This window comes from Gambusia affinis, linkage group LG11, assembly GCF_019740435.1.
Source record: "Gambusia affinis linkage group LG11, SWU_Gaff_1.0, whole genome shotgun sequence".
Lineage (NCBI taxonomy): Eukaryota > Metazoa > Chordata > Actinopteri > Cyprinodontiformes > Poeciliidae > Gambusia > Gambusia affinis.
The window spans coordinates 20105567-20124260 of NC_057878.1; the positions used below are offsets into that span (position 1 = coordinate 20105567).

The 18694-nt window shown below is 43.9% G+C and overlaps 1 protein-coding gene across 1 annotated transcript in view; it reads left to right on the plus strand.

The window, feature by feature from the left end:
* The first annotated feature begins 12083 nt into the window (after nt 1-12083).
* The window catches only part of LOC122840336, a 13869-nt gene continuing 7258 nt past the window's right edge, over nt 12084-18694 (plus strand). Inside the window, exon 1 of the mRNA XM_044132645.1 lies at nt 12084-12157. Coding sequence (XP_043988580.1) covers nt 12084-12157 — 74 coding nt within the window. The remainder of the gene's footprint in view (nt 12158-18694) is intronic.

Below are 18694 nucleotides of genomic sequence, written 5' to 3' on the forward strand. Positions count from 1 at the left end.
TACCCAACTACCAAAAATATGCCAGACCGTTGTACAACTGCCTGAAGAAAAATGAAGACGGAGAAAACGGAGAAAAGCAACCATGGGTTTGGACAGCAGCTAATCAACAGAACCTGGAGGATTTGAGGAAGGCGATCCAAGCAGCTGTGAGACTGGAACCAAGGAGTTTGTCGGACAGACTGGTGGCGGAGATCAGCTGTGAGAATGACGACGCCATGATCAAAGTAAGCAAGCAGCAGGGCCTGGTTACCCTGTGGAGTTACACCTTGACCTCTGTGGAAAAGAAGTACCCACAGGAGGAGAAAGAGCTGGCGGTGCTAGCTCGTTACTGGAGTGTCCTGAAAGACCTAGCACAAGGACAACCAGTTAAAGTCATCACTCAAAGTCAGGTCCACAAGTTTCTAAGAAAAGGGACTGTTGAAAGCACTAAAGCAACTAATGCGGTGGGGAAGATGGGAAGACATCTTGTTAGACCCAGAGCTCGAAATTGGGCCTACACAACCCACGAAGAAACGACTACAAGAAGCACCTGAAACACCAGAACAACCAGAGTGGATACTCTACACCGACGGATCAAGAAAGGGGTCCGATCAGACGGCATACTGGGGGTTCATCCTGAAGCAGGACGGCAAAGAAAGATGCCGACAGAAGGGGAAAGCCCCCGGCAGCGCCCAAGCAGGAGAAGTGACAGCAATATTGGAAGGACTGTTGGAGTTGGTGAAACGAAGAATCAAAAGTGCCAGAATAGTCACGGATAGCTATTACTGTGCTCAAGCCTTTAAAGAAGATTTGGCCATTTGGGAAGAGAATGGTTTTGAAACAGCCAAAGGCAAGCCAGTGGCGCATAAAGACTTGTGGAAAAAGATTGCCGAGTTAAAGCTGCAGCTAGAACTCGAAGTTGAGCATCAGAAAGCGCTGCGCATGAGGGAGCTCATTGGCGTGGGAATGAGGAAGTGGACTGTTACGTCCAACAGCGGAAGATTGTCTTTGTCGGTACCGAGAAGTGGGACAGTACTCCCAAAGGTCGGGAGGTCCCAGAAGAGTAATGCGTGGGACGAGGTCGCGGAGCGTGCATGAAGCCCTTGGACATGCCGGCGTACGACCTACCCGTAGGGAGCTGGAGGAGCAAGAGCTTTGGATCCCAGTGAAACAGGTCCAGCGCGTGCTGAGGGACTGCGAAGTGTGTGGTCAATACAACGCAGGTCGCCGAGGGCAGCGGTTGGGAGTTGACCATCAAGAGCAGAGTCCCCTGGGGCTCAGTCTGCATGGATGTTGCAGGCCCCATGGGGATAACAGGAAAAAGAGGTGAGAAGTACCTCTTGGTGCTGGTGGATTCTATGTCGGGATTTGTAACTGTGAAAGCAGCCAGGAAAGCAAACGGCAATAGTGTTGTCGGCATGCTGGAGCAAGTGTGCAGTGCCCTGGGAATCCCGGAAGGAGCTGCGTCACGGATAATGGGACGCATTTCCGTAATGCACAGGTTGATCAATGGTGCCAGACCTATGGGATAATGCGAGTTTATTCACCCCCATACACCCCACAAGCCAAGCAGGGGTGGTGGAGCGCACCATAGGATTAGTGAAAAGCTGGATAGCTAAGAATGCTAACACCAGCAGCTGGAGCACCAAAGCGGTGGAAATTGGACAGGCCCTGAGCGACAGAAGCAGAGCCGAGACCCGCCCAGCGATGGAGCTCAACCAACGGCCGTTCACCACGAAGGAAGTGGGCGGAGCTCCAGCGACAAAAGGAGAAGCTGGCGCCCAAAGTGCCATTCCGAGTGGGACAGCGTGTGGGTCAGAGCAAGAGATCAGCCTGTGAATGCAGTGAAACCCAAGTTTGAAACAACAGACATAGTCAAGCAAGTACTGGATAGGAACACAGTGTTGCTGGAAAAGAAGGGGATCCAAGGAGTCGAACAGCTCAAGCCAGTTCCTAACTAAAGTGAAACAGAAGCCGGTGAAATGGCCAGTGAATCATGTAATACTCCACCCTATCTCGGACTGGCCACCGTGAGAGGGGTGGTTGTAATTAGAAGAACAACTTCAGGGATTTGGACAGGAAAAGCCCTGAAGAAATTGGAATGGGCCAAAAATGGAATCCTGTCGACGGAGAAAGAAATGGTGATGTGGATGGACCTAAGAACTGCTGCCCTGTTTGTTTAACGGACAACCAGCTCCCTACCACCTGGGAAGGACCAGGCCGTGACAAACCCAGGCGACAGGAGGCACAGCGGCGTTGGTACTGGGCTCCCTGCCGGTCTCTCCGGTCGTCGTCTTGAGCACCCTGTTCTGCGGGAACTGCCGGATAGGATACCTGCCCCGACTTACGGTGATGGCCCAATGGGGCTGGCAGGAGGAGGAACTGAAAAGATGTCAGTGCATGTGGGACGGCGAGGAACTGTGCTACTGTACTGTCTGTTGTGACTTGATTCAGAAGGCAGGGGTGTCTCCAACGGGACAGGCTGAAGGCTGGCAGGTAAAGAGATACTACAGCGCCCTACGCCTGTTTAAATCGAACGACCGTGCCCGGTCAACTTATGAGAGCCCCATACCAGCACCCCCTTGGTTCCCCGGACCTTCTGCTCCTCCTGTTACTCCGGAGGACCCGTCGGGGACAGAAGAAGGGGTGTGGAAGACAGCAGAGGGGCCCCATGACGATTTGTGGACGTCTGTTCAAGCTGCCTGGCCATATGACCCCTCTCGGACGCACGTACCGTTCCTACCGGTAGGCACCCAACATTCCCCAGTAATCTTTTGGTGTTTGGCCTCAGTTGAGTCATCCTGCTGGAGAGTTAAATCTACTCCCGGATGACACTAAAGTGCAGGCTGTCAGCAGAGGTGGACAGGCCCTTGGGAGCTAACCACCTGGGCGCATCTGATCTTGGAGATCATCAATGACTGCACCATCCCAGTAACGGATCTACCAGACGTACCAAGGGAGAGTGGAGTACGCACGTCGAACGTATATTACTACAACACCGAGCTGGATGGATGGGGCAGTAATGCCTCGAGACCCAAGGAAAAGTCATCTCTTTACTGGGTGACAGCAGAGTCATCTTTCCGCGATGGAATACTGCAGGTCCCTGGAGGCGTGGCTCATAGGGTAAGAACGCCCTCTGATTCAAGCACCACCCGTCAGGTTCAACTGTCAGTGAAGATGGTCATCATCCCTTTTAAGGGGATCTACTCAGTCGGAGCAACAATCAAGACGGTGCCGGAGGAACAGGTCTATGCCACCGTGTCCCTTACTGAACCGGAGCCACCTCGTAAGAAAATAAAGACCAACCCCTGGCAGGCACTCACCTTCACATTTCCATGGAAGAAGAAAAATTAGAAATAACGGACCTACAGGCAAGAGGAACACGAGTCGTCACAACTAAAGGTCAGCAAAAAAATGAAAAACGAGATGGAAAAAGATATTTTGTAAGTAAACTATTTAAAGTAGGCACGGAGGCTTGGTCAGGGACTTCAAAAAGAGGGCCTTTTCTGAAACTCCCCCATGGCTCCGTTTTATTAGATAAACCAAGAGAAGATTTCACTACTTCGTTCCCACTTTCTGAAGCTTATTATTTCCAACATTTGATCTACCTCGCCCAACCGATCTTCAAGACAGAGGGAATGTGGGAAAAGGCGATGAAAAGGTGCCGAGATCATGGCACAGCGTGTACTATTTTTCCCCGTCAGAACCTGCGGTCTGGAGGGGGCGACAAATGTCTAACGTGGTGAAGCAAGCAGAGATTTCCCCGGACTGCCGGAGACATCTCCCCTGGATCTTCAACACTGTATACTGGATGACAGCAGGAATGGAAGTAAGAATCAGATGGGGACCCCACTATTTGGAGCCAATACAGGGATTATACTGTGAAATAGCGTTGAACGGCTGCTACATCTGGGCATCATCCCCCGGCATGGCTAAAACTCTGGTGAGGATGGAAAGTGACCCGGACCGTTTCATCTTCAACAACACTCGACTGCCGCTGAGACTGGAGATGGACAGGGTCTACCCCAACCCTCCGCATCAAAGGATTTTTACTCCACCACCTATGGGGTACCGCACCGGCTCACACTGCAGGGCCAATCTTTGTGCACATATATCACCATTCCAATCCCGTGGGGCACATGCATGGCGCCTGGGAGGATAAAGGCGGTAACAAGTGGTAGTGCACAGGGCCCACTTCCCAGGCCCGACTGTTGGAGGATGTTCTTATGGAAGTGGGTGTGGAGGGGGTTGGAACCAGATCTGCCCTACCCCTCTCCAATATATACCACGCTGCAGCGAGGGAGAACCATCAGACGGGTTGCGAAGAACCCAGCTGCCCAGCGACACACCAAAGCATTAAAGAAGATCTGCGTAACTCCAACTGAAGCAGACCCCAGAGAACGACTGATTCGCCACATGTTGGAACCAAAATGGAAGACATCCATCTGAAAAGAATGCCTACAAAACCAAACCTACTGGCCGACATATCAGCCCCGGAAGACTCAGGCATTTACGACTCGGATACCTCTGAAGGACCCCTGCTACGGAAAACGACTACGATTAAAGCCAAATCCCTTTGTTGCAAAAGCGTTCTTACGCTCTTCGCCCTGCTAATCGCTTCTGCTACTCTCACCACTATCCTATACTTCGTTGGAGTTGGACCATGGCAACTTACACACTCAAGAGTCACCTATGGTCACTCCAAGTACGCTAACTTTAATTGCTGGAATGTAAGTACAACATCCATCTTTGTGCCATGGGAAAAAGATACTTCCACCGAGAATATGACTGCTGTATTTGCCAAGGATTATGGCAAAAAGTATGTGGAAAGTCGAGCATTCAGCCTGAATGATTCCGACATCGATGCCCTCATGAATCGTACATGGGAGATCTACAACTACAACTTCCTCACTGACGGAGTTCTCTGCTGGATAAGGATCCTGCAACGCAAGGAACGCCGAACCGTCGATGCAACTGGATCCACCCAGACCTAGGGGTGCCGGAATGGCACTGCAACATGGCCTGTCGACCTTTGATCTTGTTGCCCCTACAAGGATACTGGGATACAGAAGTAGTCTATGCGGCTCCGCATAGAGCCTCAGGTTGTCGAACCTGGCTCCACGTTGGGACTTCTGGGGGATTATCACCTGAACTGTGAGGAAGATGTTGTCGTCACCAGAAGACCGCCTGTGGTAAGACCTCCAAAGAATAAGACACAACCGTCCAGGATTCATCAAGTTTAAACATCACTGCTTTTCTGATTCGGCAAGGCCCCAGGCGATTCATATATCAAACGGACCAGGCAGACTGTTATGACAACAAGTTTAAGTTGCTCTCCAGTTGCTTGTGGAACAAATTTATGAGATGTGGCAGTCAAAATTACATAGTACTAGGCATAGAAGAATACATAACTGTCTCATGGGTTCGCGTGAGAGCTGTGCGAACTGAAATAGAACCCTGGCTAAATAACTCGTTCCCATGGACCTACATTGCACCAGCCGAGCTGTACTACATTGGAGATTTTCCCGAAGGGACTGTTCGTTCTCCCGGCCAGGTTAAAAGGACCACAAGTTGCCGACCTGCGCGCGACTCCCAACTCCTGACGATCTTCTCAATGCTCCTAAAGACCAGTTTGCGAAAATCGACAAGTGTGTGGCCAAGAGGATCTTCGACAGCCTCAACGGAACCACCTGGAGGAGGACTCTCTCCTCTCCACGGTGTGACATCTGGCAGACTAATTACGCCCTTTTCACCGTATGGACCTATGAATGCCCTGACCCTGACTTGGTCCCAACAGCAAAGCTCGCTCTGCAAGGCTGGTATGAGGATTATTATCGAAAGTGGGACTGGGAATTTTGGGGATTTCAACAAAGAGAATTTCAAAACTGGGTGTTACCTTGTCTCAGTCAATCAAATAATTATTGGATAAAATATCAGTATGTTGCCACTGTCTACTCCAAAGAAGTCACCATATGGCCCGGAGCTTTTTGGAGACCCGAGCCATATGTGAATCCAAGACCCTGGCGCATGACGTGTCAACGTAATAACACTGAATGCGTCATAGCATTGGCCAGGAAACCTTGCCAAACGCTCATAGGCTGGGAAGACTACTGCAAAGACCATTACGCAGAAGAGTATGACACCCATTCATCGGAGGTTACTTGGAGGAAGATCAACGGAGTGTGGCGGAGAGCAATCGTGAGTGGAAAGACATGTACTGATGCGATCCTGGGCTATCACCTCCAGAAGCGCAAAAGCATTCTTAATGCCCCCGTTCCCTTCATCCCACACCCTATCATCGCCATTGCGGAAGGGCATGCATTCCGGAAAAGTCTGTGCCAGGGTGAAGTAGACCATGGGTTCGACTGGGTTGGACCTAACCTTATGTATTCTAACCTTACCTGCTATGTGACCAAAGAGACATGGCAGCAATGTGGAGACGGAAAGAATCAACATGAATGTTACTGGTATGAGGTCCTGGGCTCCTCTGTGGCAACCGTAGTCACCGACGTTGTGGAAGGAGTTGCCGACGTGATAGGGGGAGGGCTCTCTATTGTCGAAGGTTGGATACTCAGTGCCCTGAGTATGCTGTGGCCATACTTGCTAGGCCTCCTGGGCGTTGCCGTGGTTTTGATCATGGGCAAGGTCATCGTGGAGGTGTGGCTGAAGGAACTTTGTCGTTGCAGGGGGAAGGACTATAAGCCCCTCCCCCCCAAGGCGGAGCGTAAATCCGCATAAAAGACGGCTGCTGTGTGCCTACGAGCCATTCCTCTTCACGGCTGCGGTGGGGACCTGACCTAAAGAACAACCATCATCAGAGATCATGGCATCTAACTCATCTACTAACTCCTCTGCTCCGACATCACTCTTTGCGCCTATTCAAGTGAGTACCGTGGAGCAGATTAGTGTCATCTTTGCCTGGGTGATATATTCCCACACCGGTTTATGGTCTACTGATCAGCCACTAAGGGTGGTTGTCGCTCTGCAAGGGTATATGAAGATCATCCTACGCCCTATCTTTCTCCAAAGATGGGATTGTGCTCTATCCCTCTTTGCTTGTTATTTGATGGGCCGAACCCGAATCAACTGGCGTAAAGGCATCGTCGCAGGCCTCTGGCTAACCATGGATACAGCTGCCATGGTAATGGAGTTGGTGTGTGGAGGAGTTCATGCCACCCGTGCCGGTCCTCTCAAAATCATCACTGCTATCGTAGAGGGGCTCTTGGCCGTCTACATCCTCGTCTACCTGGCACCAAGCATATTCCATCAAGGGTAGCAGCAAGCGTCGCTGGCTCCAGAGATGGGCGCTCCTGGTCCTTTGGGCAGTATGCTGGGGGGTCCTGGTGATCCTTTACTGGATAAAGAAGACCTCTACATTGCCCCTCATTGCTTGGCTCATGACCTACTCTGCCATATTCCATGATTCCATCCAGGAGCCTCTAGCCCCATCTACGATCCCCGTGATCAACTCCCCATGGCTCGCAGCTCAATCTGGCACACCAGCTTAGTCTAATTTACATCTTTTCCTCTGCTTTGGCATCTTGGCTACATATTTATGTAAATATTTTTTAATCAGTTGCAACTAATCATGAAGTTACCTGGGTTGCTATTTCTCTCTAGGTACCGATCTGCTGTGTGGGGTGTGGAATCCCCGCAGAATCCTATGGATTCCTTTGGGTTGCATCGTCAACTCGTTGGTGCCACAAGTGTGTGCACACTCACTTTAGCTATGTAACGGCTCTCTTCTGCGTCGAAGGACGTGGGGTCCCGTACATTGCTTCTACATCTAGAATCCTGGGCGAGACCACAAGATCGTGTGGACCTCTGCCTTGGGCCAGAAGGCAACGAGCTATCATCGTCCAAACTGGGCAATGGGCGGATGTACCCCATAGTCAGGAAATTGTGGGAGAACCAGGTGTCCCGTCGTTGCCTACCTACTCTTCATCTTTTGAATGGCAAGGTGGTGGCTGTGGGAGAGTATATTCCCCCTGTTTGTCCAGTATCTCCGGATATGTTCGTCGACGTCGGAACCCAAACTAGCACAGCAACACAGGATCAGTGTTCCCAAACTGAGTTACTCAGTTCATCTCACCAACCCTGCCAGACGACTGACACGGTTCTTCATCATCCACCTCGAGGAAGAATTCCAGGAGCTGTTGGCAGAGTTATGTCTCCCAACACCTCCCCAAGAGGTGACTGGCTGGTTCTGCCCCAGCTCCTCCACCTCGGCCGAGTCCCCACATCTTCAGCCCCAGCCCTGCTCTACATCTGGCGATATGGACACGGATGTCTTGCTCCCACCACCGTCGAATCTCACGGAGTACGACGTTGTGGATGCGTGGACACCGTCTCCCTCTCCTACGGTCATCGCTGAAGAAGATGTCCTCTTTCTTTGCTGTGATGATGGACTGGACAACGGCCTTGACCTCTTTTGAGTAGGGCTGTGCGTGTTCTGCTGAGCACTGTCCGATCTCAAGGAGGGGGTGTCAAGAACTCTGGTATGAAAATGTATGTAAATTTGAGATCAGTCCAGGCACATGCAGAACAACGGATCATAAAGTACCTAGAAGATTGTGGCAGCCCTGTATGTTGATTAAAAATGATTGCTTATTGTGTACTCTTTGTATGAGAATGTGTTCTCTGTATTCTATTGATGTTGTAACAAGAGAATAGAATTGAAACATCTAATGTACTAATGGTTTATATGATTTTAATGATTGAAGTAATAATCGAAACATCTAATGTACTAATGTTTTATATGATTTTAATGATTGAAGTAACTTGTATGATTAAAAGTTACATACAGAATAAGGAGAAGTAAGGTTGGGGTGCTGAGGCTGACACATGCTGTTATTGCAACTCGGAAAGTCCCAGAAAGTCCTAGGCTATGACACATACAGCTATAGCAACTCGGAAAGCCCCAAAAAGGCCCAAACACATGGTTTTGCAATGAGGTCATTGTGTCTCAAGCGGGAGTCTATTGCTCTCGGAAAGTCCCAAGATTCACAAGCACATTACCTCACAAGTGAGTCATAGTGCCCAAATTTGCAGATGGGCGGGTTGCGCAACTATGAAGCAGAGCACAAACTGCTCTTTGTCTTTCTCTCTCTCCCTCCCTCGGTGTACTCCCCAGGGAGGGAGAAAAGTATAAAAACATGAGACCGAGGTGATACGGTGTTCTTCGTCGCCGGCGCTGAGACTCTACACAAGTGTGGTAAGAAGACCAGCAGAGGACTACACCCTGGAACCAAGAAAAGCGCCTCACAAGGAGGACAACGGAGCTCCTCACGCCGGACCAAAGGGCGAGTTCCACCAACCCAATCTCTTGGTTCCTCATTGGATCTCCACACTCTGCACTCAACTCCACGATCTCAAAATACATCGCAACGGACTTGGGGAACTGAACAAAAGTCACAGGATGATCGACTAAGGGCTGTTCGGCTGGATGAAACAGACAGTTCATTTTGTTTCGGTTCTGGAGAGGATTTATGATTCAAAGACAAAGATTCTGACCAAGGACTACAAGGATTTCTGTTGCCTGATCCAATCCCACCGATGAGTATGAGATTGCCACACCCCAAAGCCTATTCGATAGATAGATGACAGTGTAGGGAGGTTGTTAGGTAAAGGTTGAATTAATCTAAATTTTATTAATTTCTGTTGTATGGTAATCCTAGAGCAAATTCTGTATACCTGTCTTTTTCCCTGCTAAAGCTTGCTTAATAAATACATATATCTTAAAAATTCTGATTAGGTTGTGGACATTGAAATTAATTGAGTCATTTGAGTTAAAGTTCTTCTATTTATAGTAAAATCAGTATGCATGATTCTAGTAAATTGGTGGCTTCGGACTTTCCTTTGGTGAGTGTTAATAATGACCTTGGGGCTTAAATCTTAGCCACTAAATAAAATCTAGCCGGTAACAAGTGCCCGTTACAATAGAAAGAGAACTGCCGTTAACAGAAGTGGTTATTGGAATTATACAGCTGCGAAGGCTACTCAGTTGGTTGTTCCTTAACTGAAAAGGGTCATAACTTCTGGATCGGAGGCAGTCAGTGCTAGACGTGTCTCTTTCGCCACCAGTTTAAACAGATTATCTCTTATAGATCACATTCAGGGTAAGACCCGGGTCTTAGAGATTTTCCGGACCTGTTAGACAGAGAACTGGTTCAGTAGTCAGCCCGAGGAGTTGTGAGGAGAGGGCGGGGCTGGCTATTGCGCAGTAACAAACAACCTTAAACTTAGTTCTTATTTCATTAAATAAATGGATTTTACACCATTGCAGGCTGATAGTTTGGAAGTGGAAACAATCTTAATTTTCCGTGATTGGTAACCAGATTAGATAAATGACACATGGTATGGTAATGGAGAGAATAATAAATTTTCTTGAAAACAAAATGGATGCCTATAAAGATATTTGGACATCTTTTGTAGATTTTTTTTAGAAGAAGTCATGTATTACAATTTATAGCGGGACAAAACACAAAGTATAATAAATTCACACTAAGTTTAATATTTTGTAAAAATAAAAGTTTGTATAAGAAAAAGGCCTTTGTGACTGATGATCACTGGAGGCAATCTCAATGCAGAGAGATAACAGGAACATATTCTACAACCAGAGACAATTCCAGAGCTCCACCCCGGGGCACCAAACCCTTTCCTCTAAAATGTTACCCCAACAAAGTGGGAATTATTGGGGAGTATTTCAAGATGTTTAGAGAATTGGAAACATGAAAGATTGGACATGTTATTCAGGCCATAATGACACATTTTTACACTGACTGACTTGAAACAAGCACTAATTGGGGAATGGAAGCTTTTTTCTTACATCCGGAACACAAAATCTTTCAAATGCATATAAAGCCCACAATTAAGCATGACATTAATGACCAGGGTGAGTTTAAATAAGCTTAAATGCTATTTATTCCATATATGTTTATCATTATTATCACAGCAGTCAATACATTTAGCATGGAATCACTTTAAAGAAGGTTACTGTGCAATTAAAAGTTTATTTATCCTTACATCAATTAGATTGTTACATAAAGTAGGAATATAGTGTTTTGTCATGCTACTGATGCTTGGGTCTGATTTGTTGGTTCGTTCACTTGCTGGAATGCATGAAGCAATGTGCAATATGTTTTTTTGTTGTGCAATATGGGTTTTTTGATTTTATTGTGATGTTCATGTGACTTTTATTGTTACTATTGAATTCAATTGTGGAAGAGGCTTTACTTTCATACAATGGCTAAAATAAATTTTCCTTTGGAGACAAAGCATACGTTATCATTATCACATCATCATCATCATCATCATCATCATCATCATCATCTACTCACTTCCTCTGGCACCCTGAAAGCTTCCATCACTCACTCAAACCCCTTTGCTTTTAGCTTCCAGGGAGAACTGCAAGTGTTATTTTTCTATTTTGTTTTATCATTTTCAAATTATTTACAAAACACATTGACAAAATTCTGCTTGTGTCAACTGAGACAAAACAGTATAATTATGAAACGAAAAGATACAACCAAAAGTATCAGCGGAAAGTCTTAAATGCTCAGGGCTTATTTAAGGTGTAAAGTTAATGCAGGGGGACGTTAACACATTATCATGTCACTACAGGGAGCAATCTATTCGAGGTAACACTTGTGTTTCTGTGCTGAATGCTAAGGGCAACACAAAGGTTGATTTACAAGTTGACCCCACATCTCAAACATAGTCAGAAATAGTTCTTATTTTCTTGCACCTAAACATCAAGGAAGATAAAGAGGGCAATCATATTCACATACAGTCAGTCTCATTGCGCACATGCCTGGTGTGGCAGAGAAACTGCAGGGGTTGTGTGCTCACTGAATGAAATGTGAATAAATAACAGAGAGGGAGAGAGAGGCAGAGAGAGAAAAGAGGCATGAACATTAATTTCCCACCTTCATTCACATTCACACGGTGGGGCCATTGCTCTTGGATGTGTGATCTTAAACAGATTTCTTGGAGCTCACCCTCATCAGTGCATTTTCTCTGTCATGTATCAAAGCTGTCTTATATGTGAATAAAGCCCGAACCCTAACGTCACATCCTGCCTGAGCCAAAGTGATATGCTGAGAATGGGGTGGGAGAGAGTCAGTGAGGACCCGCCGCACATTGCAGAGATCATGGCTGGAGACGACACTATACATCAGTGGGGACATAGGCTGTCAGAGCGTGAATGGGTTTTGTCATGAATGAATAACTACCACAAATGTGCATCGAGGGGAAGAGGAGAGCTTTACTTGCCTAAGCCTTTTCATCTCCCATGATCCACACTTCAGATTTAGAGCGAGGGGCGGAGAGGGTAGGTGGGTAGTGGTGGGGGATGTTGTTGCTTTGGGCTTGTTGAAATAAACTGATTCCTTGGCAGAGGAGGATGAGGATGGGAAAGGCTTCTTGTTCACAATATAGAAAAAAAGAGACAGAGCAGAAGGTGCAGCCAACATAAATGGAACGTGTCCTGTCTGTGTCAGCACTGCGTTTTATACTTGTGAACTGTCACCTCAGGCTTGTACCATCTGAATGTCTCAACGCTTTTGTCTCAGAGTTTAGAGTTAATTTCCCAACCACAGGGTGCCCTGTCACAAGAAATATGCAACAACAAAAAAGGCTCACTGGATTCCTTTCCTTGTGTCACTCACACCACGTGACAATTTTCGGCCCTGGTAGTAGTTTTATAGCTTTTTGGAGCTAAATTGCCCTATGGTGGAGGCATTTGAAAGGACAGAATCTACCATGAAATTGTAATGAAAAATGTTTTATTTGCTCTGGGCTTTATGGAAAAAAAGATAAATGTTGACAGCTCAAAAAGAAAAAAAAAACACAACATAGGCTCTCCTGTGGGATGAATCAGTCCATACTGTGCGGAGGTGGATAAGACTGTGAAGGTGAGGGAAGTGGGCTTAAGTGGGAGAAGTGGAGAGGGAATACTGAGTCTTTCCCACCACACTGTGTCTGTACTTTACCAGCACTTTCCCAGAATACCGCCTGCTGATTTGCCATCTGCCATGACAGTGGCTCTGAAGGCAGCTGGCGTCCGTTTGCCGTTCTTCTCTGTTTCAGGCATAACAACAATGGATGAACTGAGGCACAGGCAATGTCAATACTTTAGCACCTTCCCAATTCAGAACTTTTTGGTGTTCCTGTCACTCTTGTGCCTTTTCTCTTTCATTCAATCAATAGGCTAAACAAGTTCATTTTACTTCCCTCATCGTACCTTTTTGGGGAATAAAATCGCATGGTACACTTTTCGGATACAAAGTTTTATAAACTCTCTATCTTTTTTCTTGCATTCATGCATTTATTTGCAGAACTGTGTTAGTCAAGCACATTAAATACCAATCTAAACCATTAAAGCTTCTGGTTATATTGTGACAAAATATTAGTGTTCAAGGAAAATGAACACTCTTGCAAAGCACCATGGATGTTGTTCTTCCCATAAGCAAAACGTTTTGAAGAGCTTTCACACAACAGCACTTAAGAGGTTTTAAAATGAAAAATTTTGACAATTCTAGAAATTTGTCATATTTGTGTCATCACTGCCCCACTTCCTCCAGCAACTAGACACATTTATTCTTCTATATTGTCCATTGTATCCTTGACTGTACAAGGTGAAGAATGATTTATGTATTTAGGAGGACAGTGAACAATGAAAACCACGTACTAGATGTTATGTTCTTCATAGTTCATGATCAAGGTTAAAGAAAGGCTTTTAAACATTTGAGGGTTTGCATGTTTTTTTTTTCTTCTCAATCCCCAAAGGCCAAGCAGCTTCCCTTGACTAAATGTGTAATCGATCATAAAATATGCTGAATAGCTTAGTCTGGATAAGAGACAAGAATTCAGTGCTGTACAAGGGACATTGACTGAGTTAATGGTGGTTTGTGTGATGGTGTGTGCGTCAGCTACTTTATGGTCACTGGAATGAGCTCAGTCACCCAGGGATATTTTGCAGAATGGAAATGTAATTCGTTCTTGGTTGAATAGGTTATTCAATTCAGTGTCTTGAAGAAGTTGGAAGCTTTTGTAAATATGTCCACAAAGGTGTGCTGCAATTTTAGAAAAGAAAAAAGGGATGCATAGGTTATATTTACTTAAATATTACATTAAAAAACATCTTGATTTTATTTCCTTATGTGCAAAATTGTCAACTATATATATATATATATATATATATATATATATATATATATATATATATATATATATATATATATATATTTTGATGTACATTATGCTTTTTTCAAAAATAATAAGCCCACTCAAAGCATTAGATGAGCTCATTTTATTGTCAACTGTAACCAGATTAATGCAACTTGTTTTTCTTTGTTTGGTTTGGAAAATGATCTAGTACAGTGAAGGTATCAATCTTAATACTTTTCCGTCTCCTGTATGTTTTCCTCTTATAGCAAGTTCAGAAATGTTTTGCTGTAAGCTCTAATGTTTCCTACTCACTTATTTTTAATTCTTACTGATGTGTATCCTCCACCAAAGCTTTCCCCAATGCCTTTTCCCATGACAAGATAATTTTTTTCACCACTTCCTTTCTGAGTGGGTACAGAACTCAATGTAGTCCTTTGTTGTGCCGCAAAAAAAAATGCCATCACATAGACACATATACGTATTTTTATATGACAATGTCCAACCGCTGTCAAGGCAGCACTCTGCTGAGTGAGAACACAACCAGGGCTGGGGTACAATAGCACTGGGCAGACTGTGACCAGACCAGACCGGACTGGGCCTTGCAATGCAAAAAGACCATTTGTTACCAGACAACCTTTCTTCTTGTAAGCTAAAACACTGTAACGTTCCTTCAAGTGATAACTCTCCAAACTTTAGCAAGCTTATATGTGTCAAAATTCCCAATTGGTAACGGAAATTCAGCACCTACAGAACATACAACACTGTTGGTATTCAATTATATATTACCATTACAATACCTGAAAAAATGGTAAATGGCCTGTTCTTGTATAATCCTTCATCAAGTCTAAAAGAACTCCAAAGAACTGCTCACCACATTCATTCACATTTACACGCTGATAGTTGCAAGTTAGTGGACTGAAGCCATGGCTGCCCAGGCGTGTTGTCATTTAGGGTAACCCAAAACACATTAATTTGTTGTGAATCAGTTTTTCAGTACATCCTGGTCATACTCAAATGGATCCTGGTTCATAGTCAGTAAAATACTTGATCTTCAACAACTCCGAAATACTTGTAACTTCATTTAATTTTACATCACTTTTCTCTGAGATATTATCAGCAGACAACTTTCCCCATATGCTTCCCAGTCTAGAAAGTTTTGTGATCACAGGGCAGATTGTACTGGAGCATGACTGAAATGGGTATCACTAGCAAATCCAAATACATAATGAGGTAACTCACTTGCCCTTACAAAAAATATAAACTCAAGATTTGAGTTAAACTTTGATATATTGTTGAACAAGTTGCCAAGTCATTAAATTCTTTCAATCTTTCCTTTAATTGATTTAGTTTGGAGACCAAGTTTGGGAACTGAACTGGATAGCATTCATTTGAAAGTTGAACTGTGATTTATTTGCTTGTTTTTAGTGAGTCCTGATATTAGTTTTGTTGCAAGCTACCACTATTAAAACAAACTGAAATTAACTGAATTGAAAAGTTATACAAATAGAAATGTTTTGTTTCCAAGTTATGAACTCTAAAATTTAGATTTTTTAATATTTAGAGTCTAAATATTTATCCTGTATGATCATTTGAAATAAATACTTAGAAGTTCTTTATCTAAGCATCCTATATCAAATTGTATTCTCAGTCCACGAGAAGCAAAGTCAAAATGCATTAATAAGCTCTACATTGATGTAATTATTTACATGATGAGTGTATGTAAATTAAAACTAAGGCAAGTAGTTTTAGAAAGTAGAACAAATGTTATCAAGACTTATTAGGAGTTAATTCAGCATCATGCAGAGAAGGTCCTCCAACTTTAAGTTTAAAGTGACTTCCAGTGCTTGCAGTTATTTTGCTTGGGCTTGCTTCAGACCTTAAACCTAATCTCCCTGCACAGCAGTCACTGAACCTCACAACAGTAATCCAAGGATGCTGAAATCTATTAAAAAGAATCAGTTGGTCTAAGTAGCTCATGCTAACTAAGGAAGAAAGGTTTTGTGGATCAGAGGGGGGGTTGTGATTAAATTCATAGGAGCTTAGAAACTTAAAGGGGGTAATAAAATCATCCTAGTGATGATTTCTCTTCTATGCTCTATTGGGCACTCTTGCATATTTTTAATTTATTTTGACAGCTACTGACAACAAAAAATTGTAAGAGTTTGAAGAAAATATGTCAACACTAAAACAAGCAGTGCAGAAAAAGTGGAACAATTTTATGACAGTTAAATACATATTTTACGATATAATATGCAACATCTCAATAAAAAAAAAAAATAAGTATGTATACCCACACTCAAATGGGAATGCATAATTCAGTATTTTGCATCTACATGCACCTAACCTTTTGCATTGCACTTTCTACAACATTGAATTTCTCTGACTTTAGCAAGAAATGTCATAGAAAATATATACAAGGCACTTTGAAAACTTTGACACTTATTTTAAGCAGCTTTAGGCTAAGCAGTATCCTGAGAAAATTTTAACATCCCAATAAATATTCAGGTTACATTAACTGCATCTGATTTTCTCTGGTAAGGAAAGAGAATTGCACTTAAAGTTAACTTTACTCAGTAAACAAAAGATATTAACAAAATCCACTTTCTTACTAAGTAAAAAGATAGGACATCATAACACTTGACTCAAAAACTTCAATGAGACACTTCCAAGTCTCTAACATTAATCTGCAGAAAGTTTGCTCACTCCTCACTTTCATCTGCGAGGAGTTTGAGGGGTTTCTTACATGTGCAGCCTGTTCTAAGTCACCCCATAGATTCTAAAAAGGATACTGGTGTGAGCTGCGACTTGTAGTTTTTAAGAGTTCACGTTGAAATTGATGGAATTAATTATACGGCTCTGTGATAGGCTTTAAAGCTGAAAAAACAACAAAATCTTGAAAATGTGTTAAGAGCTACGAGGATTAAAACTAAAAAAAGAAAACTTACATATGGACAAATACACACACAAATCCTCACAGAGAATCACAAAATCAAGCTGTGCATCCCTCCGCAATCTAGACTGAATGGGGCCTGTAATACAACAACTCATCCCTTGTGGTAGACCTCGGTTCGTCTTTTATCTCCCAGGGACTGTTTACTCCCAGTAATTAGTTAATTCATCACCCTAATGGGAACATCCCCCTCCACTAAATAACTTCTCTTTTCCTGGAGCAGGTTCACAATTCTGGCACAGCTTCCTGGAAAGGAGGTAAGACTGCTTCCTGAGTGCAGTGTCAAGGGGGTGCGGGATGTCTAATCTGTCAGTATTTTTAAAGGAAGTCCATTCATCACCCACATCGGACGAAGGCAGGTTGTCAGGCAACGTTAGAATGTTAACCATGATTAAAGAAAGTATAAGTTCAAATGCAGACATTTCTGAGTCTGATTAAGCTTTTTTGATGATATATGCAAATAGAATGTTGAGAAAAAAACACATCAACTTTATTTAAAGTTATGGCCAGAAGTGGCCAAACTCAAAGCATGTTCAACTTATATCAACTGTTGATTTGAGTTGAACCTGGACAGGATTTGCTGTTTCAAAAACACACTGATCACAGATGCACATCCCAATTGTCCTTAACACTCCTGTTATGTTCCGGGTCAAATTGATCCATTTTAAATAGTTGGAAGTATTTTTTTTTTATGTTTATGATTAAACTCTCCCTGGGTCAAATTGACCCACGAACGGTTTTGCTGTACCTCAAAAACGAACATAACAGGAGGGTTAAAGTAGATAAAGTAGGAAAACATGTTTTATTATCCACAAAAAAGGGCTGTTAGAGAGTAATATAAACCACCTTATGCCAAATTTTAATCGAGAGTGATTAATGACCCTAATCATTTTAATTTCCGGTGTATTACCGCCCCTCCCCCCTTCCGGTGTATTACCGCCCCTCCCCCCAATCACCCCATCTATTATGACATCAGAGTTTTAAGAATAATACAATTAAAGAATGAAAAAAAACATTATGAGTTTTAAGATTAATACAATAAGTTTTAAATAATCCATATTAATATACAATATAATATATTTAAATAGATTTGGGATGTTGTATTTACCTCGGGTTTCAATTGAATATCTTTCTGAGACGTGAAGCGGGAGATGCGGTCCTGTTTTGAGGCGGGGGGGCAAGAGGCCCTCAGGATAGTTCTCCTGACCTCTGATCACCAGGCATATTGACTATTGGCTCTTGGGAATTTGCTTGGGAGAGGGCCCCTACGATTTATTTTCCTCTATGTCTCAGAAAAACACATTTTTCAGAAAGTTGGCATTTTCTGCAGGTCCCAGAATTTGGGCGGGAGAGGGCTCCTACGATTTATTTTCCTCTATGTCTCAGAAAAAACACATTTTTCAAAAAGTTGGCATTTTCTCAGCTCTCAGAATTTGCGCGGGAGAGCTATAGAAAACCATGTGTGTGAGTGTGTGTGTGTGTGCGCATGGGTGTCCCTGCCATCGCTGCGTGTGTGTGTGCGCATGGGTGTCCCAGCCATCTGTGTGTCAGAGCGTGATCCGGTAGCTAAAATTTAAAGGCTTATTCTCCTGACCT